The sequence below is a fragment of the Epinephelus moara genome, chromosome 21 (genome assembly GCF_006386435.1).
Source record: "Epinephelus moara isolate mb chromosome 21, YSFRI_EMoa_1.0, whole genome shotgun sequence".
Taxonomy (NCBI): Eukaryota; Metazoa; Chordata; class Actinopteri; order Perciformes; family Serranidae; genus Epinephelus; species Epinephelus moara.
Window position 1 is genome coordinate 22,616,186 of NC_065526.1, and position 27,763 is coordinate 22,643,948.

The 27,763-nt window shown below is 39.2% G+C and overlaps 2 protein-coding genes and 1 long non-coding RNA gene across 4 annotated transcripts in view; 1 reads left to right on the forward strand and 2 right to left on the reverse strand.

Moving 5' to 3' along the window:
* The window catches only part of cacnb2b (calcium channel, voltage-dependent, beta 2b), a 39,200-nt gene extending 32,158 nt beyond the window's left edge, over positions 1 to 7,042 (forward strand). The window contains exons 10-14 of one of the 2 annotated variants that reach the window (XM_050032802.1): positions 1,051 to 1,202; positions 1,517 to 1,612; positions 2,768 to 2,941; positions 3,229 to 3,256; positions 5,882 to 6,020. In XM_050032802.1, coding sequence (XP_049888759.1) covers positions 1,051 to 1,202; positions 1,517 to 1,612; positions 2,768 to 2,941; positions 3,229 to 3,240 — 434 coding nt within the window. In that variant the 3' untranslated portion in view covers positions 3,241 to 3,256; positions 5,882 to 6,020. Of the gene's footprint in view, positions 1 to 1,050; positions 1,203 to 1,516; positions 1,613 to 2,767; positions 2,942 to 3,228; positions 3,257 to 5,881 lie in introns of both variants that reach the window. The other variant, XM_050032801.1, reaches the window with a different exon arrangement.
* The window catches only part of LOC126382756 (uncharacterized), a 199,091-nt gene extending 186,041 nt beyond the window's left edge, over positions 1 to 13,050 (reverse strand). The window contains exon 1 of the long non-coding RNA XR_007569088.1: positions 13,014 to 13,050. This is a non-coding gene — a long non-coding RNA (uncharacterized LOC126382756). The remainder of the gene's footprint in view (positions 1 to 13,013) is intronic.
* A 4,244-nt stretch (positions 13,051 to 17,294) lies between these two features.
* LOC126382755 (macrophage mannose receptor 1-like) overlaps positions 17,295 to 27,763 on the reverse strand; it is a 36,313-nt gene continuing 25,844 nt past the window's right edge. The window contains 8 exon segments of the mRNA XM_050032810.1: positions 17,295 to 18,979; positions 19,068 to 19,094; positions 19,491 to 19,643; positions 22,743 to 22,859; positions 22,963 to 23,133; positions 23,339 to 23,498; positions 25,093 to 25,325; positions 26,227 to 26,332. Coding sequence (XP_049888767.1) covers positions 18,780 to 18,979; positions 19,068 to 19,094; positions 19,491 to 19,643; positions 22,743 to 22,859; positions 22,963 to 23,133; positions 23,339 to 23,498; positions 25,093 to 25,325; positions 26,227 to 26,332 — 1,167 coding nt within the window. The 3' untranslated portion in view covers positions 17,295 to 18,779.

Genomic DNA, 27,763 nt, shown 5'->3' on the forward strand with positions numbered 1-27,763 from the left:
ACCTCATCAGCACCAATAGCCACTGCTCTGACACTGTTCAGTGTGTAAATATACACAGGCACCAGCACAAGCAGGTGTTTTCTTACCTGTTTATTTGCTTCATTGGGTCAACTGTTGTGTAAGATGTAATTCATGGTATAGTAGAATATTTGTAAGTGCTTTAACTTTGAATAAAATCAGCCACTGCCTCCTCCATGCCCTGCTTTCCTGCTCTCCCCCCTGGTGGCCAATCTTTAAATTACTCCTCCCATGAGTGCAACACACCCTGGTAATGAATTAGTTACCCAGGAAAATAAAAATACATCGCTTCTTGTGTTAACATAGTCTCATTCAGTAGACAGTGTTTTGTCATTGGTCACATTTACAGTTTTTAATCTGTGGAAGGGTTTTATGAGTTGTCATGTGAGTTGCTCACAAGTCTGTATTTTTTTACTTGTCTTGTTTTCTACATTAAAAATAACAATTTGATGTTGTTGATATTTTTTTTTTTTTTTTTTGAGTGGGTGTTGAACTGAGATGCAGAAACAGGGTTGTTCCATCGTTTTAAAACCATACACGCATACAAATTTGTTGACAGAAACAAAAGGTCAATTTAATGTTAGTTCTAGTGCTTTTGATTGGATCACATGATCTTCCTCTCCCATATTCGCTTCCACCGCTGAGGAAGATTGTGGGATTTGATCAAAAGTTTCACAACAGCCACTACAATAAATGGACCTTGTGATGAGATCCTGATCCTGATAACCTGATAATTCATTTTTGACCTTACTGCTGGTTCGGTGGGTCTAACTTTCAAAGATTGTATTCTCATTTCTGCATCTTGATTAACTAAAAAAGGATTCTCACATACCAGCTCTTGCAATGAAAATACATATGAAATCTTTCAAAATTACTTACAGTGGAATAATGTAAGTTTTTCTAATAATAAACTTAAAACAATCTACTGTAAGCTCATGAGTTAAATGTTAACAAGGCAATGAAATATGCACAATTGATGGATTTCCTGGATCTACGGTGTCAAAATCATGTTTTCCCTATTTGCTTGTGCAGCCCAGATCCAGGGGGAGGTGGAGCGAATCTTTGAGCTTGCCCGCAGCCTGCAGCTGGTGGTTCTAGATGCAGACACAATCAACCACCCTCTCCAGGTGTCCAAGACCTCCCTGGCGCCAATCCTTGTCTATGTCAAGATCTCCTCACCAAAGGTAGACTTCATAGTGCACTGAGTTTGGTTACAAACTGTAAAGCCCTCACTCATCACTGTACGCTTTATTCCAGGGCTGGTTGGCCTTCTTTGGCCTTTCGTAGGCTCACTCACTGGTATTTGTTCATTTATAAAGACATACTGGGGAAACTCCCTTCGTACTTTGTACTTTGATTGAACAGAGATCTGACTGTAGCTATAGTCTGAGATCTCAAGATTTAGTTTTGTTGTGTGTTCTTGGTGCACAAACTGAAAACACTGTCTTTCTCTACATCTTTTTTCTCCTCTTTCTCTCCCTTCACTTCTGTTGTGTAGGTGTTGACGCGACTGATCAAGACGAGAGGAAAGTCACAGACCAAGCATCTCAATGTTCAGCTGGTGGCAGCAGACAAGCTCGCCCAATGCCCACCGGTGAGTGCCATCTAGTGGCCACTGTATGAAATTGGTGCAGTGGAAGTTGACTGTTCAGTACTAACTTCATTTTTTCTTGAATAGATTTGTAAAGATGGATTGTCATGCCATGTCAAAATGTTAAATAGCCTATTTTAGTTGTTGCACAGAATTATATATTTGGCTTTGTCTATGTATCTGACAGTTTGTTTGTTTGTTTGAAGTTGTTATACTGGTAAAAACTGACCAGAAACAGTAAGAAAACAGTACCAATTTTTGTACGAACTAGAAATACTTTTTACCCTTGGGGCCACACAGTGGTGCAGTGGTTAGCATTGTCGCCTCACAGTAAGAGGATTCCTGGTTTGAACCTGCATGCAGAGTTTGCATGTTCTCCCCGTGTCAGCGTGGGTTTTTCTCTGGGTACTCCACCTTCCTCCCACAGTCCGAAGACATGCAGGTTAATTGGTGACTCTAAATTGCCCGTAAGTTTGACTGCGAGGGTGAGTGGTTGTATCTATGTGTCAGCCCTGCGATAGTCTGGCGACCTGTTCAAGGTGTACCCCGCCTCTCGCCCAATGTCAGCTGGGATAGGCTCCAGCCCCCCCGCCACCCCCAACATGATAAGCGGTTACAGGAAGTGAATGAATGAATTGAAATATTTTGGTAACTGTTATGCAGAGCCATGGCTACCATTGCCAGCAGGTCATGTCCTCAGTATTTATTTTTCTGGGACTTTGTGGGGTTTATTACCTTGATGGGAATCTATGTTTACAATTTCAAAACTTACACATGATAGGTATTATAGGCCGAATACAGTATTTTTAGACTGAATTTCACCACTATTATTAACAGCATTTGGACATCCTTATTGGAAAATAAGCAGAATAAACAGATTATAAAAAATCCAAATTAAAAATTTGGAGATTTTGTTTTTGGTGCACATGCATGACCTCGGTACTTTTAGAATCATGGCTTTTTTTCCACACTATATTCATTCATATATCAGAATTAGTGTTGTCATTTCATATCACTGTTGATATATTTTTCCCTTTTTTTAAAGATGACATTTTTGAAGCCACCCACACTTCTGTCATGTTATAAATGGTGTCACAGATTATACTTTACTGTCTCACTCATTCCTTTATTCTTGTCCTTATTTTCATTTTCCTGTAGGAAATGTTTGACGTCATCTTAGATGAGAACCAGCTTACTGATGCCTGTGAGCACGTCGCTGATTATCTGGAGTCTTACTGGAGAGCCACTCATCCACCAGAGATGGAGCCTGCCAACGCACTGGTGGCCCAGCTGGCTGGGAACACACTGCCCACCAGTCCTTCAGCAATACCGGTACATGAAACCCAGACACATATATGGGGAAAAACTTCATAAACAGTGATATTATAGGATCTAATATCATTTGCAAAAATTTCATGCTGTCATCTCATCTCATCCCACTCATCCCATCTGTGCAGACAGTGCTGAATGTGGAAAACCGGTTTGCAGAGTAAATGATGAGCACAGCAGGAATGCTAATTTTTCTAGACAGAGGATGCAGTGTGCTGCATCTGTATTCTTTTCCATTTATTCATCTAACATTTCCATTTCATTTCTCCTCATCCTACTCCCATGGAAAGATGAAGAAATGAGATAGGTGTACCTCTGGTGAGTGAGATACCCTTTTATTCTGCTGTAGCTGAGTTTTCACCGCAGTAATTGAGATGAGTTACAGTAGCCTTCTCTTTAGAAGCTAGAAATAATGTGTATATATTGTTTCAAAAAACAGATGAATATAGATGGGTTTTTTTTATTATTTTTTTTATTTTTCACAAAAATCCAAGATGTCGGAAATGTATCACTACAATGTCATGATTGCTTATATATGGATTTCTTTTTAGCATTTGGAAATAAGGCAACTAACTCAGAACCAGTAAATTTACTTTTTAGAGGTATGTATGCTGCCTTTGACCACGCCACATGTTGAAGTCTGTGTCAGCCCCAGCTCACTAACATGACACATGAATTCCCAATGAGAAATAATTGGGAGTAGCAATAATAGCATTAGCCTATACTACGCAAAGCTATCTCTAAAGTAGTGAGAGATCAACTACAGTCAGTTGCCAGTTTATTAGGTACACCTAGCTCAAACTAATGCTCTCTGCTGAATGGATGTCTCTCTGACCATTAACAGGTATCACAGCTGAGGATCAAAGAGGCCGACTTTGCAGTTGTAATCGTAGCATGCATGAAATCCCTGCTGTTTGCTAAATACACCAGACACTAGATAAACTCCATTTCAGATGTCTCACATAAGTGCAAAAACTCATTGCTAGATGTCAGATTCCTGCAGCTTATATAGGCAAAACCTCACTCAACAGAAACTGTCACTGAAAGCACAACTATTATTTATCAGCCTCTTTATGTAGTGTTGACTGATACAGAATAGAAAAAGGTCTCAGACCAAGCTCCTTAAAGGTGTGCTATGCAGGGCTACCATTTGTAAACATGCTTGCAGGCAAAAGTGAAAGTAAAATCCAACCCAGAATCACTCTTGTTTGGCATTTTGCCTCGCTATATTATTTGTTTGTTTTTTTGGCACCGTCTCTATATGCCTACTGCTTACAGTCCCACGGCATGATTTTGCCAAATGGGACATGCCCCTGGATCAACAGCCCACATCGCATTCCGGTACCAACATTGCAATCAACCAATCGGAGCCCTCTGACAACATCAGTGTGCTGCTCCTGGGCTTCTTTCAAAAATTTCTTTGAGCTTCTTCAGAGCTGAGCTAGTTTTCCCAAATTGAAGTTAGTAGAATTGAACAGAATCCTTTGTAACACTGGACAAAAGTCATGTAAGCTACTGCAGGGTTAGCAAGTTAGCTAACTAGGTTGGCTATGCTAAGAAGAAAGCTTGCCAATAAGCGAGAATATTGCTCACTAACAAAGAGTACAGTAGCATTTTCAGTTGCCAATTCCTGCAATCAACACATTTTCCCTCTCTTTTGGATGCTACTGCGAGGTTAGGGAGTTAGCTTGCTAACTAGGAGGGCTATGCTAATGAGTAAACTTGCTGATAGACTAGAATATAAGCTAACTAGACGGCTATGCTAGCAAGTAAGTTGTCAACAGGCTAAAATATTCTTCATTCAAATCACATCGAGCTCTTACAAGCTGGCACCTGGTCTGTATCTGACCTCACCTGAGCACTGTCGAGGTGAAAATAAGAAAAGAATTAAATAATAATGATAATAATAAATAAATAAACAAATAAAGGCAGAGTCACTGCAGAACACACACTGCCACACACCTCTAGTGGGCCATAATGATTGAGAGGGATAATTCTGTATGAGCCTATACATTGTTTTTTCGTTTGTATTTAGTTTGTGGTTCGTGTGTGTGTGTGTGTGTGTGTGTGTGTGTGTGTGTGTGTGTGTGTGTGTGTGTGTGTGTTTTAAGTTGTAAATCGGTCAGATTTGACCCGAACACGACAGGAAGGTTAATGTCATATGCAAAATCTCTAAATACACGTCAAACTCACCACTAGAGCACTGATCACAGAGCTTGACTTCTGCACTGTTGAAGCAACAGTAACGGTGCTTATGGTGTAAACTGTCTTAACTGGTGTTCTCTCCTCAGCTTTATCTGTGAAAAAGTATCCACCACATCATTAAAATCCACATCTCTGATCAAATTATAACACATACATCTTGGATAATGATCATTTTCCATTACCTTTGTAAGCACTCGTTTTTGACTTGTGTTTATCTCTACATAAGCTCTCTTTCATTCTAGTTTAACTTGGAGTAACCTTGGGATCACAAACATGCAATTATTATTATTTTTGGACATTTTATACAGAAAGTGATTCATCAGGTTATCAAAAAGTCAATCAAAAGTTAAAACTGGATTGATTCATTTAATAATAAATAAAAAAAAGTAGTTCAAGCAGCTGTAGAGCAGATGCAGAGAAGCCTGAGGCAGCAAGTGTGTCTGTTTTTATGTGCGTAATTGCACAAAATTGCACTCAGTGGCCCAAGGTCCCATGATAAAACAAAGAATTATAATCCAAAAATATTCAAATTGCCTCTGGTGTGATTGCCAGTTTAGGCACTTGAGAGCCAGCTGCCTCCCTGACAGCAGCTGTGTTTGTGCACATGGACATGCAAATAGTGTGAAGGTGAAGATGTATAAGTTTGGGCAGAGTGTTTTTGTGTTGGAGCAAGTTTTCTACATTTGTGTGTCCTTTATGTGTATGTATGTGACATTATGTTATGTTTTCTTGTCCCAGGATGGGCAGAAAAACAAGAAGACAGCCGCCCCCAAGAGGAAGGGTTCCCGGGAAAACCATCTCGACCTGGAGCCCCCTTCAGTACAGGCACAGGAGCAGAGGGCTGAGGAGGGCCAAAGAGAGGAGGAAGAACGACTTCTGAGGACTGAACCAAAGAGACCCCAGCACACCCACCACCATCACCATCACCACCACCACCACCGTCGGATGGAGCACCACAGCCACACCCAGCACAACCAAACATCCGGAGGCATGGAAGTACAGCCGAGCAGGGATTACAGCCAGAGGCTTCCCCGCAGGCACCCGCCTGAGGAGAGGGAGGAGGAGGTGGAGGATGTGGTCGAGGAGGACGAGGACGAGACTCGCTATAACCACCGAGGCCATAACCACCACCATCATAACAGCAACCACCACCATCACCACCACCACCACCAACAACATCACCACCGTGGGAACAGCCAGCCACATGTTGCGGCAGACTATGAGCAGGAGCACAATGAACGCAACCGGCAGCACAGGCATCACCAGCATATTCCACAGCGGACACACCACACAGATCACTATCCTGCGCACAATCATCACAACTACCACCACTACCATGGCAGAGACAGGGACAGGGACAGAGATAGGGAAAGACACAAGGACAGGGAAAGAGACAGGGATAGGGACAGAGGTAGAGATAGAGACAGAGATAGAGACAGAGACAGAGACAGAGATGCACGACAATGGCACAGGGATTCCTATATACATTCGTGACTGCTGTTTCTTCTGTGGGCTGGTGCATGGTTTTATGCTGCTCAAGTTATAATGCACTAATGGAGGGCAGGGTGTGTCATCTTTGTAGACAATGTTTTCCTCATATTATTTACCATTTTTTATTTTTACCCTCTGCACACACTTTGTCCTTTTACCAGAATCAATATTATGACTTGGTTTTTGTCTGTCTTATTTTCACCTAATTAATATGGCTCTATCTGAGTGTATTTTTGCACAGACATTAAAAGCAATGGTGTGTTCGTTCAGTATGGGTTGTAAACCTTTTGGTTTTGTATTGGTCATGCGAATCATACCGAAGCCAGTTTTATGTTATCCATTATCTCAAGATCAGTTTATTACTACTTTACTCTTCTTATCTAGAGTCTGTTTCTGTGCTTAATGATATTAGATATATAATAATAATAATAATAATTAATAATATATTAATAATAATAATGATGTAGCCAGGGTTGTCCCTTGTCACTGATCCTGTTTGTGATATTCATGGACAGGATCTTGAGGTGCAGCCAGGGGGAGGAAGGGGTCCGTTTTGAGGACCTCAGAATTGTATCTCTGCTTGTTGATGATGTGGTTCCGTTGGCTTCATCACACCATGACCTCCAGCATGCACTGGGGCAGTTTGCAGCCAAGTGTGAAGCGGTCATGATGAGAGTAAGCACCTCCAAATCTGAGGCCATGGTTCTCTGCTGGATTGCCCCCTCCAGGTTGGGAGAGAGTTACTGTCTCAAATGAGGGAGTTCAAGTATCTCGGGGTCTTGTTCACGAGTGAGGGTAGAATTGAGCATGAGATTGATCGGCGGTTTGGTGCGGCTTCTGCAGTGATGCAGGCGCTGCGCCAGACCGTTGTGTTGAAAAGGGAGCTGAGCCAGAAGGCCAAGCTTTTATTTTACTGGTCCATCTATGTCCCAACTCTCACCTATGGTCATGAGCTCTGGGTAGTGACCGAAAGAATGAGATCGCAGATACCATCGGCCAAAATGAGTATCCTCCATGGCATGGCTGGGCTCAGCCTTAGAGATAGGGTAAGGAGCTCAGACATCCAGAGGGAGCTCACAGTAGAGCCGCTGCTCCTTCGTGTCGAAAGGGGTGAGTTGAGGTGGTTTGGGCATCTGATCAGGATGCCTCCTGGGCGCCTCCTGTTAAAGGTGTTCCAGGCACGTCCCACTGATTGGAGGCTCCAGGCAGACCCAGAACACGTTGGAGGGATGACATATTTCATCTGGCCTGGGAATGCCTTGGGGTCCCCCAGGAGGAGCTGGAAAGCTTCCTGTGACCCGGCCCTGGATAAGCAGATGAAAATGGAAGGATGGATGGATGTAGCCCAAAACAGATTATCATGAGAAAACATCTCTGTTTTCCTGATATATGAAATAATCAATTTGTGATCTTGAGATGAGGGGATAAAATAATCTAAACAATGGCTGGTCTCGGCTTCCGTTCAATTAATGCATTTTATGATTTTTGTTTCTACAAAGTTCAGAAAAGGGATGTTTTGTCTAATCAGATGGTCAAAAAATAAACAAAAAGGAACAAACAGAAAAAAAACAAGGGAACAACAGACTTGTGTGTTTCTATGTCACATCTGACTCTGCCCCCATGTGTTACACTTGGTGTATTTTCAAAAACCAACAATTTATTTTAAACATTGGTAAGGAAAGTCCAACTATTTTTCTACATGATTCTAAAGGGAAGTCATACTTTTCTTCCTACTTTTCTAAATGGTGTTCAAGCATATTTATTGACTTGCATTTGCTCTTGTCTGGAAGCATGAAAAATCTTTTGGTGACACTGACCTGTGCTATATGCTGGATACTCTATGCATCTTCTTGTGATAAAATATATTGCTTGAATACAATCTCTATGCATTTGTATATACTTCATAATTGCCTTGTTAGGTAAATTCAAGGAGAACCAGAGAGCTTGTTGCACTGTTTAGTAGAACTTGACCTACTGTGTATGATTGCTTTGAGTTGATGAGACTGAATTGACTCTGTTCCTTTCAAAATGTTTTGTTTTGGTTATTTTTGTTTTGTACAGCGTTCAGAAGTTGGTTTTGACAAATATGCATTCAATTGTTGAAAATCATTAAAATACAAAATGAAGAATGTGTTAATTGACATTTTATTTGAAGATGTCAGGCCTTCCGTCACTTATTACTCTTCAGGGGTCTCATTTATAAATATTGCATATACACAAAACAAGGCCTGAAATAGGCATATGCTGCTTCCCACACTAAAGTTGTGATCTATAAAAACAGACTTGATGGGAGAAACTTTCACCCATGCTTCCGAACATTTTGGAGAAGGGAAATTGATGATGCAGATGGTGAAGCCTGAATGTAGAAATTATTGAACATTATTTGGCGCACTCTGTTTTTTGGCTTTTGTCTGTACGTACATTTTTAGTATGGATCCTATGCATTGTTTCATAAATGAGACCCCAGATCACTGATGTTGTCCTTGACATGGAAGTTGCATGATGCATTAATGTGTACATCACTTTAATGTTGCAGCTGGTAGAAGCGTTTCTAATTCAAATTACTTTGACGATTAGCTTGTGAATTTTCTCCTGGGGATCAATAAAGATAATTTTAATCTATAATGATAGGCTAAATCATAATTTATTTGTTGATCTTATTTTGCATTATTCATCTGAATCCGCAAAGTAGCTTAACTAAAGTTCTATCAAGTAAATGCAATGAAGTAGAGAGTACAACCTTGCTAAAGTAAAAGGTAGAAAATGGAAACACTCAAGCAAAGTACATGCAAATTTGTACTGAAGTAACTGTGTTTTTCCATAAAGTAATATTATAGGAAAGCCTGAGAATGACAGGGTGGGAGGCAGAGAGAAGGGCGATGACAGGAAGCAAAGGGCCACAGGTTGAAATTGAACCCAGATCACCATATGGTCTCAGCCAACATGGGGCACACGCTCTACCAGGTGAGCCAAAAGTCAATCCCTTTCCATAACATAAGAAACAAACTGCTGTTTCCCTGTTTACGGTCAGTGATGGAGCAGAGGGTATACACAGGTATACAGGGTATATCCCCCTCTTTTACTGGTTGTTAACAGTATACCAGCCAAAAACCTATTGGAATATAAGGAAAGAATACCCACTTCCTTCTCAGTAATCTACCCATGTACCTTGTGGTACACCCACCTCATCAACTACCCCTACACCATTGTTTACAATCTTTGTGCTAAGCTAAGCCAACTGGCTGCTGGCTATTACTTTAATGTGCAACTTTAAGAGTGCATGGTATCAAGTTTCTTTTATACCTCTTCACCAGAAATATGGACCTATTCCTTTGGTCAATACTTTGCTCAATCAATGTGTGTCACCAAAGTCAAGGAAAAGACCCATCTTAAAAGGTCCAGTGTGTAGGATCTAGGGGGATATATTGGCAAATATGGAATAAAATATTTTATGTGTGTTTCCTTTAGTGTATATTCACCTGAAAATAAGCATCATGTTTTTGTTGCCTTAGAATGAACTACACAGGGAGCAGGTCCTTGATAATGGAGATGCCCATCTTGCACCGCCACGTTTTTACAGAAGCCCAGAACAGACAAACTAAACACTGGCTCTAGAAAGGGCCATTCACATTTTTATGTTCGCCACCGTAATTGGCAGCCCCTCTCGAATGAGAGCTTTGAAGAAACACTGCTTTCTTCGAAGTTTTTATGGGTTTAAATCCCCTGGTCAGTTTGTTTTGGAGACAAAGAACCACTGTGGATAATTAATCTCACATTAAAAACATCTCATACGACTGGATCAGATATAAGGTGAGCGCACATTAAGTTATCAGAGAAAAAGAGTGAGCACACATTACCAGGTGTTGGGAAAGCGGGCTGTCTGCGATGTGCCAGAAGGGCAGGAGAAACAGATTTGTAATGTGAAACTGCTTTATTCACTGTGTTTACTAGTTTAAATCACCTGGTATGTTTGTTTAGGAGAGATAGAGAGCTCGCTGATAATCAGGAGCCCGGTGAAAACCCTCTGAAAAATGGACACTGAACTGGGGGAAGTTTCACCAGGTTGCAACCTGCAACAGCTAGATAGCTATCACTAAATCCCCCTAAATCTTACTCATGCAGTATGTTTTACATGTACGTGAATAACCTGTTCATTAAGGGGTTACTCGAGTATACTGTTAATGTGTTTGAGCATGTGTTTGAGCATGGTTATATGAGTATGACTTGAGACTTGCTTATGACTTGTACATGTGTATTACTCCCATTCTGGGTAAACATCACTGCGCCGGCGCAAAAAAATACAGTTATCAGCGACTGGGATGCTAGTATATATCATGTATACAGAGAATAATGTGACCATAACCAGGGTGAGCCTCATAAACTGCTTATTCAGGTACATGTAAACGCACTGACTGTGCTTTATGTGTTCTCATGGCAGTGTGTTGTCAATGGGTAAAACAGCGCCTCCAGGCGGTGAAGGCTGGTAAATGTCATCCAGTGGGTGTGGTGGAGATGGTAAAGCGCTCACAGCGCAGTCTGCGGAGGGGGAACAGGTGAGACTGGCAACCTTTAACTAAAACACTAGTAACAAAAAATGAGCAGACAGTTCTCTAGAAAAAGAAACTCTGAAAATAATTGCGGAGACACTTACAGTCACACTCTGGCTTCACATTACAAAGTTAACCACAAGCTAATCCACGAGGAAACAACCGAGCGAGTCAACGTTCACGTTGGCTAACGTTAGCTTGTTTTCAGTGTTGCTAATAACGTATTAGCTAACAAACTGGTGTTTGTGGCGAGCTAGAGGCGACGGGGAAAGGAGACGGGGATTTCTGGCAACAAATGAATGACCGACACGGCAACAGTTGGGCAATTTACGATATCAATACTTCAACTCCATGACAGAAAGGAGAGTGGACTTCGTCGTCAGGTAAGGTGACACACCTTCTGTCAGGGTTATCTGAGTGTCTGTGTCCCTGGTTTATTTGCTAAAAGTCTCCGTGTCATAGTTATTTTCTCAATTTTTATATAGCTACTTTCTTTAATTAACATTTAAAGGTACTTGCATGTATCATGATAGCCATGGTTTTATATCAAAAACTGTAGAAAAATCTCAACTTTGCTTACAACAATGAGGCACCCATCTGTCCTAGAGCACTTTGTAAACAGACAGTTTGGCCCTAAAGCTGAATACCTTGATATCATCAACTATTTAGTTCTTTTTTCATGTGGACAACTTGTTTTGGTGATTGAAATGAGTTACTGTAAGTGTTAGGTTCATTAAAGTGATGTAACATGAATAAAATACTAGATAAATGTATGACAATAAACTCGTCTGACTAGGCTAAATGATAACTTAATACAGCATATCAAGCCTCATGGGACGTGTGCAAATTATATAACGTCATAGATGGATAAATAGATTAAAATACACACACAAAAAAACCCCACACACTTCAAAATAGGCTATTTGACCCGAGGCCTGTGCAATGAAGCACGATTTAGGGTTAGTGAAGCACCTTCAGGGTTAAAGGGGACCTATGCCATCCTCAAAATTCACACGTTATTCCTATAACCTAAGACAGTCCAAAGACATTAGTGAGCATTAGGGCTCACTTTTTCAAAAAATCAAGGTCGAACAAATTTGTTAAAATAAATTCGCGAGCTTTGAGAGTTGCGGGTACCTGTTGCACCTTTTGTCTCTCTACCAAAGCAGCGGGTTGCTGTCTACAGAAAGAGGAGTCTCCTTCATGTAGGCTTGCATCTCCAGGATGCTGACACTGCTATCTTTACCAAAGTCACTCATTTTATACAAGTCCCCAAACAGGCTCCCCATCGCCCCCAGGGCAGCAGCTGCCTACTCTCCCTCTTGCCCTGTTGCCATCTACGGTGTAGAACCCAAAATACTTCCACACAATGCTTCTCAGATGTGTTGGTGTCGTGATTTTCCGCTCAGGACGGCTTTACTCGCTATTGTCCTCCATTTTCATAGCAAAACAACACATTGACATTAGCTTCGTTTAGTGATAGGTCAGTAGGGCATGCAATAGGTCAACATGATAATGAATTCTTAGAGCGCCCTCTGTTGTTATTATATACAGTATATACTTTATTATTTATTAATCCCCGAGGGGAAATTCAATTTTTCACTCTGTTGTTACACACAGGTCCGAACACACACATGCACAAACAGGACGTATACACGCACTAAGTGGAGAGATGTCAGAGTGGGCTGCCCATGACAGGCGCTCCGAGCGGTTTGGGGGTTCGGTGCCTTGCTCAGGGGCACCTCGGCAGTGCCCAGGAGGTGAACTGGCACCTCTCCAGCTACCAGTCCACGCTCCACATTTTGGTCCGGACGGGGACTCGAACAGGCGACCCTCCGGTTCCCAACCCAAGTCCCTATGGACTGAGCTTGGATCACAAGGCAAACTACATCAAATTGTCTGATGCACCTGTAGAGACTGCAGCCGACATTTTGAACAGGTAATTACAGCTCGAACGTGAACTTTTCACCTCATGTCCGAACGAATGCCCAAAACTCGATTAAACAGTGACAGCCCTAGTAAGCATGAACAACTCTGTCCCAAATCCACAAACTAGAGCGCTAAAACTCAAATTTGGGATGTCATAGGGCAGTGGTTTTCATTTTTTTGTGGCCAAGGCACACCAACAGACAAGCCAAAATCTCAAGGCACACCTATAATTATATCTGTGCACAATAGCTTCTATAATGTGTGTCATCACTTTTTGCAAAAAAATAAGTCCGGTAGCGTTCGTGATACTACTTTCGTCTACTGAAATTTTTTTTCTTTTCTCTTTTCTGTTTTTCGTCTTCGCTGGTGCTTTGTTGTAATTTGCTCTGTACTATAAAGCGATCCATTGTCCCACTCATGGCTTTCTCCTTTTGAATGTTATCATCCCTCACACTGGCTGCCAATCAGGGCTTTTGATGTGTCACACACTAATAATTCCCATGCCTGAACAGTGACAAAAAGGTCCTCCATGAAGGTTTTTTAGATTAAATTAAATTACATTTGTTAGCTGGAGTTTACATCTTTATTAGGATACTGATACAGTCAATTAAAAATTAATTCATAACTTTTTGTATAGGCCCAGTTGAATATTGCAATAATAATATGTGGTTATCACAAAATCCCACGGGGCACACCTGGATTGGCATCACGGCACACCAGTGTGCGGCTGCCACTGTCATAGGGTATAAAGTCTGGAGCGACTCCACAGACAATGAATTGGAAAAAGATGTTATCAATGACACTGAGAGCGCCTAGGGGAATGTTCTTAGTATATGTGTACATATTCTGTTTCACAACTAAGAACACTACAACGGAATGAAGCATATTTGGGTATCAAAAGGAAAATGAACATTGTGTGGGTCCCTAAAATCAGTGTGTACAGTATATGGAGCAGCTACAGACTTTATACCAGGGTTTATGCAAGACTTTTTTTTATTTTTTATTTTTTTTTTTAACTTTTTGGACTTTTCTTGAACTTGTAACTACTTAACTATTAAACTCTAACTTTCAACACAACTATTAATAGAACAAAAATTAAATGGAACTTGAGTGAAACTAATGATAATATTACAAGTTAAAATTGAAGATGCTTATATTGCTTGCAGCCACTGGATGGCACTGTGACCCCACCTGCCTCAACACTACCATAAGTCTGAATTAGTATAACTTAGTCAAATAGTTTGGTAAAGAAGTGGAGATTGAGCCAGCTTGCCCAGAGACACGTGTTGAATAACACTAACTTGTTTAAGTGACCTTAATTCCAACTTGATTGAAGAAGGTACATGTTGACTCAACCAAAGGACCTTTTCTGCTGCTGTCCTTGACAAAGGTTTCATGAGAGACCTCAGACAGATGTTCCTCTTTAAATATTTAAGTATGTTGAAAATATTCTGTGCATTGTTACAACTGGATTCCCTTTGAGATTTATTCTGTATAATAGCCTGTTCTTCTGAACTTAATTTGTCTGTTTGTCTGTAGGTTCCCTTGAAGTATACTATTCATCACTGCTGCAATACAGTCAGAAGAGACAGCATTGTCAGTATGACTGCATGAAAGCTTGCATACAGCCAGCTGTCCAGGAACACAGTGAGAACACAAATCGGAGACAAGCCACAACTGACCCAGGTAAATGGCAGTCAACTAAAAGACGGAAAAATACAGTCAGTCTACCCCCATGAATTTTTTTAATTACCACCGAGGTGATAGTTCAAGCATCAAGCTCTTTATCAGAAAAATACAATACAGAGACAGATCTTTGAAATACCTACTAGACCAGGGGTCTCATTTCTAAACATTCGTAATATATAATATATAATGTATAAGCACAAAACGAGGCCTAAAAGTGGCATAAGCCAATTTCCACGTAAAAGTTGTGATCTGTAAAAGCAGACTTGATAGGAGAAACTTTGACCCACGCTTATGAACATTTTGGAAATGGAAAAATGGTGACGCAGATGGTGAGGTGGAAGCCTGATTGTAGAAATTGTCGAATATTTTTTTGGCGAATGCCATTTTTGGCTTTTGTCTGTACGTACATTTCTAGTATGGATCCTATGAACTGTTTTTCAAATGAGACACTTCATAGGTCACTTGACAGAGCACCTGACGGGTCACCTGGCATTATTAGGCTTCCTTAGATTAATAGATACATACATATTACATACATGCGTCATATCTAATGTATATAAATGTATATATAATATATGTCAATGCAGACAGGATGCATAAATAAACCCTCTGGGGCCGAAACTCCATGGGGGGAGATTGGATTTTGACAAGTACGTCATGTATTTACATTAATATCTTAATTAGTTTTTATCATACAAGCATGAAAAAAATGTTAACAGACACCTTACACTTTACTTTTTCTGGTGTGTCCACTGCCAGATACCATAAGAAAAACATAATAGCTGTCAAAGCTGAGATGGAGCGCAAAGTCTTTGTAGAAACATGTGCACTGTGTTTGTATGTTTGTGTGTGTTGTTGGTTGTTTTCAAAATCAGGACTTTGTGACAGATCACAAACCAACAAATTCTTACTCAGACCTCACTTACCTGTAAATAACACTATTCATATTACGTAGCTGAGTTTGTGGTGATCCACATATAAACTATGGAACACTTTGGAATCACAGTGTGATTCTGTGTGAGTCTTTGTATGACTGTAAATGGTGTGGTGATGTAAAACAGTGCCACAAAAGGACTTTTTTGAGTTGTTGTCTTTACTACACTGTGAAAAGGGATTAGAGTGTAAATGTGTTTGTGAGTGTATTACCTGGCCAGACCAGACCTGTGAACAGGACCTTTTGCATATTCAGTGATCACCTTAAGTGACCTAAAAAAACTCATCACTATGGATCATGGTCATCAGGTCATGTTTGCTACACATTCTAGCACATTCCCAAGACTACTTTTTACAAAAGGTTTGTTAACCTGTTATTTAAAAAAGTATAACCATGAGATAAATACCACATAGATATAATTGTACCTGAACCTGTGCTGAATACAAAAAAGTCATGTGACTCTGAAAATACTGCTTACATTTGTTCAAATTTTACAAAATCATCAGAGTTCCAGAGTTATCATGGTACTCTGGGCTCCCTCAGTCCCCAGAGTTTTCTTAAATTGTATCTAAATAAGGACTTGCTATAGGATTGACACTTCTGAAGGGGCAGCTATTACAATGATTGTCTTTTTTCAGGCATTAGGTCTGGGCAGGTTTACATAATTTGGCCATCACTTGCTGTTACAGTGAAACGATTGAGAGTTACTACATTTGGTAACTTGATTATGAATAAACTTGGGTATAGTAGAATAAATGTTTTTGCTGAAGAATGTGACTGTGCTTAAAGCTTAAGCCTTTTCTCAACCGGTAACCAGACGAGTTTGCTGCTTGCTGTCAGTGTTTGTCCTTACGGGGCAATGTAGAACCAGTCTGGCAGATCTGTTCTGGACAAATTGTAGTATACCTTTTGATGCTCAGGGACCATACAGGTGAGCAATAGTCCCAGTGGTTTGAATTTAAAAATTGAACTACTTGCTCCAGAATGTATGCCAGGACAGGAAGGCAGTTTCTTGCCATGGAGATGCCACTACCTAATTTCCAAACAAATGGGCTGAGCGAAAACAAAAAGTCCAAAAAAGTTAATCACTTAAAAATTATGGCGAAAAGGTAGTTTCTTGCAACCCTAGAAAAATATTCACAAATGAAAAAAACACTTCTGGTTGCTGATAAGTAGTGTTTAACTTTTGATTTAACACTAAAAATTAAAACCCTTGGCGCGCACTGCAGTGCAAGCAGACAGATGCGCGACTCAGAGCAGCATGTGTCACTGACACCAGACTCAGAGTGCAGCGGACCGGTGGAAAATGTCACCATCAGCATATTATTTTACATCGATAAAATCTATTTTATCATTATTTTGAGTCACATTGTTTAAAGAATTTAGTTGTCTGTGTTCAAGCAGGATAATAGGTCTCCATTCATTGCACGTCAGGCTTTCTATTTCCTTGTCGGAGATGTTTTCTTTTTTAATTACATGATAGCTATTCTCCCTTAACTCACCAGTAAAGAATACCTTTGTCCATTTCAAATAACCCGTGGCAATAATAATATCCCTGTTCTCTGATTTACTGTGAACGTTTTTTAGGCAATTCATGCAACAATCAGACCAGATGACTTCTTCACTCAGCCTAATGGGGCTGGCCTTTATTTGTCAACCAACCAAAAACAATCAATCAATTAAAAACACAAACTGGAACTGGAACATGAAATCTTAAATGCCTAACAGACATTGCTTCTCGTTCTTTGAGTTTACATATGGCTAAAGGAGAAAAAAACAACCGTAAACTGACGGCATGATTAGTAAGGTCCCCCCAAAAAACGGGAGAAAAAAAGGCAGAATATTCAAAAAAAATTTTTCCACAATCGAATCCTGTGCCATCGAACGAAGCTTCAAAGCTTTGAATTTTTTGGGTCAGCCCTAGAATGCAGCATTGGTTCAAGACAGCCACTGTGCAGCAGGCCTCAGTGTAGCCCTTTCCAGTTAGAAAAGGTACCATTCTAATGCACACTGCATGTTCTGTGTGCGTGTTCTGCATGAAAGATAACGCTCACCAAATTAGATGGTACTTGCAATTTAGCAGTATGCCAATCATGATTTATAACATTCAATGCTTTGCTGAAAGCCAGTAGCACTGCAACTGTCAATCTAGAGTTAAACTGTAAAACAAAGAAAGCAACCTCTAAACACACAACAAAATTAATAAAAAAACAAAACATATTAAGGTCACCCTTTTGTGAGCAATGTTAAGTTATGAGGTAAGTACATTAGGCAATCAAGAGGATGTGTATTATTGTATTGACAAAATCTGTCCACAAACAGTCACACATGGACATAGAGACACCTGACAAAAGACTCACTGGCTTCTGTTGTTAGTTCTAGCTACAATAGGTGCCACCATCACCACATTCTGCAAGGATGACACACCCACATGCACAGACTTTCAAAAGGTGAAAACAATACCAGCCATCGCAACGTTGTCACGGCTGGCGATTTATTGTTAATGTCATGTGATTTATTATGTTGTCAATTGATTAATACGTTTAAATTTAGTTAGAGATGAATTCAACAGATTAATCAATGTTCAGTATTTATTTTTCATGTAAAACCTCATAGAAATAATCAGTAACCACAACCAGCAGATAAATGTAAAGGATATAAATATCAAATATTATTGTCTGAGAAGTGGTCGACTAAAAGTGGCAACACTTTACAAAAATGCAGATAAAACCATTGTTTAACTAAGTATAGATATCAGTAAATTCTTAGTTGTCATAAAATTTACATATAAACATAATTTCTAACTATTACAAAGAATTTTATATTGAAAAAGACATCCTACATCTTATATTGTTTTGTGGGTTAAAGCCAGTTACTGCCAACTACATTGAAACATCTCTCATTTTAATACTTTACATGAAATTCTTCTCAGAATGCCATCAACCATCTGCCCAAGATAAGTTTTACATTTTATGCCCCAGTAGATTCTGCTTGTATTTATATCACACAGTCAAATCAGGCACATGATTATTTTTTTCTGCATTTGCTACATGTTTATTTGTGTTGACTGGGACTGCTCATTGTTGAAGATGATTGGGTTGACAAAGGTACCAGGTGTAGGTAAGCGGAGTCCAGACTTCTTGAAGAGAAACAAGGCAATGACTGCCCCTATGGCAATTGCAATAATGACCAGCACAACAGGCAAAATACTGTGGCCATGGGTTTGAGGGTCCGCCGTTGGATTTACTGCACAGATTCAACATGTAGATGATGAGCCAGAAGAACAAATTTATAATTTTGAGTCAAATAAAAAAGAGAAAGCAATGTAACTTACCAGTCGTCTGTGGTGCTTCTGTTAAAACTAGAAGAGAACAAACATGATAAAAACAAAATATAAGAAACTCAAAGGGCATATCAATCCTTTGTCATTTCATTTAGTGCTGGCCGATATTGCCAAAACTCAATATTATAGTATTTTTTCAAATTTGTGACAGCATCACAGTATTAACATATTTGTTTGTATCAATGGGAAAAATGTATGTTTCCTGACTAGTGTATGACTCCAGGATATTTAGGTGAGTTTTTGGTGTTTCTAAAAAAAATCTTGTTTATTTTGACTATATTATTACAATTGAACTGACATGCAACCATGACTTTAATTTAATCTATTGTTTCAACAATATTTGTTACAAATTCTCATCATTGTAAAAACCTTACTTTAATTCAAACTTTGTCCTATTAAGTATGACGATCTCACCTTTGGGTGTTTTGCAAATGTATCCCCTGTCATCCCAGTCTTCACGTGCTGACCATTTCCCATCTATAAGCGAAATCACGGCATAGTTTCTGTTAACTTCACCATCCCAGTTAGTGTAGTCCATAGGAGTGTTATCCAACCACTGCCACGTGTCTGGGGACAAGAAGAAATGTTTTCCCTGTGAAGTTTATTTTGTACCAGATGAAGCATTTCTTCAATTTGATACTCCTTTATTTGAAGGTGAACAGAGACAAGATTTTGCATCATTTAAGGTCATCTACTGTAAAAAGTCATATTTTCATGTCTTACAAAAAATAAAGCAGATATAGGTGCTATATAAATACTGTGAAAGTATCAAAATGCTCAACCCACAGAGAAATGAACAGTCTGTATTTCAAAACTGTGTCTTAAATAAGCTGTTACAAGAAGATGAATATACAGATATATTCAGGCAGATGTGAGAATTTTTTTTTTTAACATGGAAGCATGTTAACATGTTCTAGTATATACCCAAACAGTGTATGAACCTGAAAGTTATTATAAAAACCTGTAGTATCTTTTATTTTGCATTGACACCAAAGCTGCATTAGTTGCCCACCTGGGGCAGGAAAACAAGCTGAAAACACAACATTGGCATATTATCACCTATATGAAATTGTTTTGGGCAAACACGTTAGCATGAGGTTGTCTTACAGCCATTGTTCATTTTGACAACCTTTTAGATTTTGTTTTAGTCTGTAGATGAAAATGCACATTAGTTTAAGTCACATTTAGTCATTTTTATCCTTTATAGTTTTACTCGAGTTTTAGTTGACAAAAGTCTTTACAATCTAGTCAGCTTTTTGTCGTAATGTTTTTTCTCTTTGACCTAATTCAACTGTGCTGATACAGATACCAGAAATTGGAATCAAGGTGGCAGGTTGTGTTAGGTGTTTAAATTTCATTTAGACATATTTTTTTTTCTACAACCACTAATTTTTACATGTTTACAAACTTCAATTTCACCAGCAAAGTTTTAGACAGGTTTAAAGGATGCTTTACGAGCACACACTTATGATCATCTTTGAAAAGCTCAAATTATCTCTCTATGGAGTCAACAACTTTAAGACTACAGATAACTCAATTGAGACAATTAGACAACAAGGATTTATACTCAGGTCCACTATAAACACTAACTTATGGATTTAACTGTTTCACAGCAAAAAAAATTATTTAAGCTTGGATTCTTTCTAAATCTGCAACATGATAATCTGGAGGTTTAAACTCATGTCCTCTCATAGAGTCGTTGATTAAAACTGACTACTAGATCAGTTGCCCCATGTACAAAAGCTTCATCCCTGCTGCAGCAGCTGCAGGTTTGATTCCAACCCGTGGCCCTTTGCTGCATGTAGTTTCCCCTCTCTCTCTTGCTTTCACTCTGGATCTGTTTTGTCTAATAAAGGCAAAATTGCTGAAAAATTATCTTTAAAAGAAACAAAACAAAACTGGATTTTCTGCCAGAGAAAACTCAATTGAGTTCAGACTGTTTTTCAGGTTGCAACCTGCAGGGCTAAAAAATGAAGCCAACACAGAAGTGCCAAAAACTGCAGTTCATTGAATGGCCACTTAGGGCTGACTCCAAAAGTCAATCAATAAATATGTTTACATGTTTATTGATGTTTATCAATAAAAATTAATAAACATGCATTGAATGAGTAATTTTCAGACACAGCTGAATGAGTGGCGCTTTGTGAAATATCGCTTCCATGAATCTGTTTAGACAGACAGCGACAGATCAATGATGTGAAGCCGTGCTACGTGCGGCAGGCAGAGTGTGTGCAGAGCGTTGTACGGTCAGAATGTCAAAATAATAATTAAAAAAGAAAAGATTTATGTCATCATTTCCAGTATTCACAAGCTGTTTTTATCCAACGAAAGATTCTGCTTCAGTCCATATTTGTTGGCGTGTAGTCTTTGAAAAACAACATTTTCGCTGAGGTTAAAAAAAAATCCTCGTCTTTCGCACATTATGTAAATTCTGTAGTGGGGTGGTCTAACAGCAATCTAACAGCACCATAAATTACATTTATATAGCCATAATAATGATATTATGTATATATAAATATGTTCATACTATATTACTATATTCATTACTATATGACATTATTATCTTTACCACTGCAGACAAACTCAGCCGCTAAGACTAATGATTCAAACGCAGTTTTGTTCTTGCTGTACTATCGCTCGGTTCCCAGCCATATCACTTTAATTTTCACGCAATTCTTTTGAATAACAAAATGCTGAAGAGTAATATTTATGACCTATCAGGGTTCAACGCTAAGGTTTTTTTTCACTTGCCCAGTCGGGCAAGTTGGTCAGAGATCTACTTGCCCGAAGTCAGTTTTTACTTGACCTATAAAAATTGTTTAATTTAAGCGGCTATCAAATAACAAAGACTGCAGTTATTTTTATGTTATGTAATCTTTATTCACACTGTATTTATTAATTAAAACAACATATGTCATGTATTGTAGCTTAATTCCTACACAAAAATGACAGTGTCAGGGCTTAAAGTGAAAAATTTGTCAATCGTTCTCCGTCTATAATTTTGCGCCCTACTTGAGCCATGCCCACCTCTATTTATTTTTCACCCCTCTCTCCAGTTCTGCTGTATTAACACCGGGTTTAATATATTTTGCTTCCATCTCTCTGCCCTGCTCTACTCTACTTCAACGCTACTTAGCTCTCTCTCTACTCTACCAGTAGACTACCACATCCACCTGTTGCACAAAACGCACACAGCAGTGTTTCCCCTAGGATGGAATTGTAGCAGCGGAGGTGAAGCACACGCGTGAAAAATAATTTTCACATGCGTGAAACTTTTTTGTATGCTTGCAAAGCACAGCCTGCTGGGATGTTATTATAAACAAGTTGAAAGATACTAAAACACAGCAGAGCTCAGGGTGACTGCAGAGCTAGGTGATAATTCCTTGCAGGTTTGGCACAATGAGCGATATCTTTCACATTACACATCTATATTTGATGTAAAGGTATTTATGGGTGCAGCTATATTTATTCTCCATTTCTTGTCAACCAAACATCAATTCTATGCTTCTTTCAGTTCTCTATTAAGCAGGAATAAATAGTTAAGCTACAGTATTTGTAACCTCTGTGTTTCAAAGCTTATGTTTTACAAACATAATTTAACTCATTTATGTTCAAGTCTAGTTTTATGTTTTTTTTTGCATGAAAGATCAGACAGTGTGACTGTACCTCTGTGAGTTTTATATAAGCCAATCCAGAAAGCGACTTGGTTGTCTTTCAACACTTCAATATTGCGTAGAATGAATCTTTGCTCAATTGGATCTTCAATGCTTGCAAGAGTTCCACCTTTACAGACAGACAAGCAAACAATGAAACAATTGGTCCAGTAAAAGCTACACACACCTGTGTTATTAAGAATATGTATTAGACTTCCATAGAAAATCCTTACCATGTCTTACACAGTTAGTAGATGCCTCTGACCAACTATCCTGTTGGGTGAGGATGAGATAACAGTAAGCCCTAAATGGTAGCCAGCTGGGTTGCCGCCGTGAATTGCGGGGTTTTTCTGGGTCTTCGGGGCAGATTCCTGGGAAATTGCTTGACTCTGTTGGTGGCACATCTATGAATGACAAAACTAATTACTGTATAGAACATACTTTCATGTTCGAACTGAAGTAAGAACCATTTGACAGTATCGTGGAGAAATAAAAATACATCACATCAAATACAAAATACGCTGGGAACAATTGTATGCGTGATCTATTAACAGGATAACATTTAGGATGAGTCACATATGAATTTATTAAAATTTACACTACCCTTACCTGTAGACTTCAAGCAAATGCTGCCCATGTTCTGATTGCAGTCAGCAGTTTTCCACCATCCATTCTGATCCACAAACACACAGGCGTGTTTTGGTTCCCAGGAAGCCCACCTGGTGAAGGTGATGTGCCAGCCATCAATAAATCTAAAATATCCATCAGTCTGAGGGTAAAAAATGATGAAACTGCAGTCACCATCATTAATTGGAAAAATAGTCTGGTTGTTTTTCTAAGGAAATCTGTCATCTTTGATTTTTACAGTAAATTCTGAGGGGGCCTCTTGGGGTCTGATCCCTGTGTGTTGGTGCCATTACACTGGTTAGATACATCACTGAAGGACCATTCCCAGAGCTGCTTCCTTCTGGGCGAATGGTCAGTTCAGTGTCTGCCAGGGTAGCCCGAGGTAACACAGCAGCATTGGCTAACTTACAACAATGAGCTTAACAAAACACACCAACACCAACTAGGCCTGTCGCAATATGCGCTAAATCGGTTAATTGCACGGTAATATAAAAGGGAGACGGTAACTTTTCCGGTCGCGATTAAATGCCATTTTCATGCGTGTTTGTTTTCCTTGTTTCTCTCCACCAAATCTTTAACCAAATGACAGAGGGGAGCCCAGTAATTTGGACGAGCCGGTATGCCAGGTTTGTTCTAAAACCATCTCAACAAAAAGAGCGAATACGACCAACTTAAGTGCACACCTGAGAGTGAGAGACTGAGAGTCTACTTTTTTGCATTTATAAGGTCTTTATTTATTTTATTTTTTGTGCATTCCTAAATATTCTTGTTAAATAAATGTTTATTTCTCTTTAAAAGGATATACTTGCATCATTATGCCTTTATTATCATTATATAAGTTAAAAAAATGGTCTAAAAACAGCAAAATTACAACAATAATAAAAAATGGTCTCAAAAGCACAATATTACGCAATTAATCGCCTAGCAAAATTTGTTATCATGACAGGACTAACCCCAACACAGCTTGTTGTGAAACCCATTAATAAGCATGTGGTAACATTTGCTGTGTGCTGTCGTTACACCTGTTAATAACCATAAGTTGATATTTGCCATGTGATGCTAACAGTTAGCCCTGTCACTGTGTTTGTGCAGGCAGACTGCAGGTTGTGCTTATGTCTCTTGATAAACAGAGAAAGCGAGAGCGCATCAAGGAGGGGCTGAGTAAATTAATGCGCTGCATGCAACACTACAATAAAATCAGAGTTTACCCATTATAAATAGTAAAAACAGTTGGAAAATCAAAATTTGTCAGGTCAGTGTGTCGATGTTGTGGCAGGCCGTCACAAATAAATCAGTGTATAGGAAACACAAAGCCTTTATTTGTCTTATTAAGGGATGCTCTTTAAGTATTTGTTTATAATGTGTCGATATGCCTGATTTGACAAATTATTTCAAAACATTTTATTTGAAATTTAGGCAAAACACTATAAGCCTAAGCATGTTTGTGAAGTTAGATTTGGAATACTTTGTCATCCACCTTTGCTCACTTCATATGAGCCTTTCTTATCCTCAGTTGTGCATAAACTACAAGTTAACAACTTCTTTTTGAAATACAAAAAACATGGAATGTTTATCTTAATGGTATTGGCTACGAGAAGGAGGTGATTATCAGTTGTCAGTATCAACAGGAAAAAAAACCCCATCCATCTCATGCATCCATGTTATCTGTAATTAATATTTCCATTAAAAAACATAACAAAATTCCTATAATCACAGAATACAATTTCTAAATGTACCTCCATTTTGTTAAGTCCAATCCACAAATTAGCTTTGAGATTCAAAGCCATCAGCTCAATGTAGACCTGTGACCATGGGTTTCGCACGTTAGCCAGTTTGGCACCATCATCTTCACAGTGTTTTTTGGCTGCATACCAGTTCATTTCTTGGGCAACAGCCTTGAAAGAGTCATTGAAGACTTTTAAAGAATAGTTGGCTGTTGTTGGTTCAGGGGAGTCTGGGAGAGATGGGTCTGTTGAATGGATGAGAAATTAGACAAATTTAGTTTTTCAATTAATCTTTAAAGCAGGGGTTTTGTTGTTTAGATGCTTGAGTTATTTTTCACTGTCCAGAGGAGAATACACTTAATTTGCTCATACCATTTAAAAGGCTGTCCTGTTTGAATTGTACTGTTTAAAATACAGTACATGTCTTAAATTTGTAATGTTGAAATAATGATTTGGATCATTGGGTAATATTGTTAACAATACAAAACAGTCGCACAACAAATCATCAGTTACTTTAGTTCAGTTGCTCAGGTGCAGTTGTAAGTTGTATTACCTCTCAATTAAAAAGGTATTCATTAATATTTAGTCAAAGCTCCTCTGAGGTTTTGCCTTGCCAGGAGGAGACTTTGGGCTCTAGTTTCCCTTCGCGCGGCGCATTTAAGGGCGAGGATAGGGGCTCATTTGATTGATGTGATGTGAATTGGCTGTGTAAAACCCACTCCACGTCTTCTCTCCTCCCTGTTTTCGACTTGCGCAGGTGCGCTGCGCCTCTGTCTCACCCGGTCTGCGAAACTAGAGGCCTTTGTGTCTATGGCCAAACAATTGCAAATGGGTTCCTTACTATTACCTCATGATCTATTCTCACCACGGACTTTTATTTGTTCTAAAATACAGTATCCCAGTCATGCACATGCCATATACCATGTGCCATGTGCCTGCTGTTATACTGTAGTACAAACACCTGCAACCAGGGTGCACACTGTTCAAGCATGTGATAAAATAGGTGATGCTTGGCTGATGCTATTATGTTTTGTCAGTTAGAGAATACAGAATATCTGGTAAAAGTAAAAATGTGAAAATATTAAATTGAAATTATTAAAGGGAACAGGAGCCACAGGAAATGCATTCAAGCGAGTATAGACTTACCAACATTTCGAACACAGATATATCCATTGGTGTCATTGCAGGGCTTTTTTAACCAGACTCCAGGACCAGCTTTGAGATTAGCTGTCATCGCAGCACATAGGCTCTGCTAAAATAAAGCAGTTGTGAAGTAAAGAGCAAACCTTGGTAAGATCCATGTAACACTACAGCTAAGTTGATTTCCGGTTTAAATAAGCTTAAACCGGTGTGATTTTATGCAAAGTGGGTGAACTGGCATTCGTCATCATTACAGCTTCTGTCAAATTTAAAAGAAGCCTACATCAGCAACCTGGACTGAAGGCGCTGAATCCAACTTTTATTGCATTAGTAATAGGAAATTTAACAACATGACTAACATAATATTATGCTTATATATAAACAGACTAATGGAGTCAGTAGTGTCCATGAGCATGGTGGTTGTACATAGAAAATAATAGGGGTGGTTGTTTTGATGAGTGCTGTTTGTTAATGGCATGTTTTGCCCCCTATGCCGGGTTCCCATTGGACACGGAAGTGCCGCGAAGTGTGCAAATTTTCCATGGAGCACTGCCCGCTTGCTTTTGGCACCCATGTTAATTGTTGTTTACACTGGACACCGGCTGTTTACATTGGACACAGCGTTTCCCAAGTGCCCAGGCCAGCTTGCAACCTGCATTGATAGATTTGTCATTTCGTCTGTTTTTACTGCAAGTTGCAACTAAATCTGACAAGATAACACACTGAAAATGTATTGTGAATGATCTAAAATGTACAGTAAATATGATATATATGATGTGACTGTAATAAATGATACAATGATACATATTTGTCAGTTGTGTATGACCAGAGAGCAAGAGAGTCGAGCAGAGCCAGACACACACACACACACACACACACACACACACACACACACACACACACACACAAGCAGACAGAGACAGAGCTCTACAGGTAACACATCAGAGAAATGGGCTTCTGGTGGGCCAGTCAACTGCTGAGGGTGGCTGCGTAACAATTAACAAATTTGGGTGCTTCCGTGTCCAATGTGAACTCGGTGTTAGTCTCATATGTTCTTATGTTCTGGGGAGCGGCAACTGAGTCAAGTGTGACACCTAGAGTTAAATTTCAGTATACTGATTTGACCTGATGTTTGTCTTAATATTGAACCAGTTTGAAAATATTTGCACTGGCCAGCTTGACAGCTTTAGTTACTTTTCAGATTTCAGTTTTTTATCCCTTTCTTATCTGTATTTCCATATTAGGCTTGGGCGGTCTCAAGGTATTATGGTATACTAGGATATTAAGAAATCCCATAGATATCATTTTCAATACCGTCAAAAATACAGATGTTCCTCTTTCTGATAAACTGATATGGAGATGCTGTATTAAGGTGGTGTACTGTAGGGTATAGCACACACCACTAGTAAAATGCAACATACACCGTAATAAAACAGTAATATCAATCCAGAAACATCAGATTGAAATTCAGTAAAACACTGAATCCACTTCTATGTCTGAACCTCCTGTCTATGATGGGCTTGAGATGTGCCCTCATTGAGGA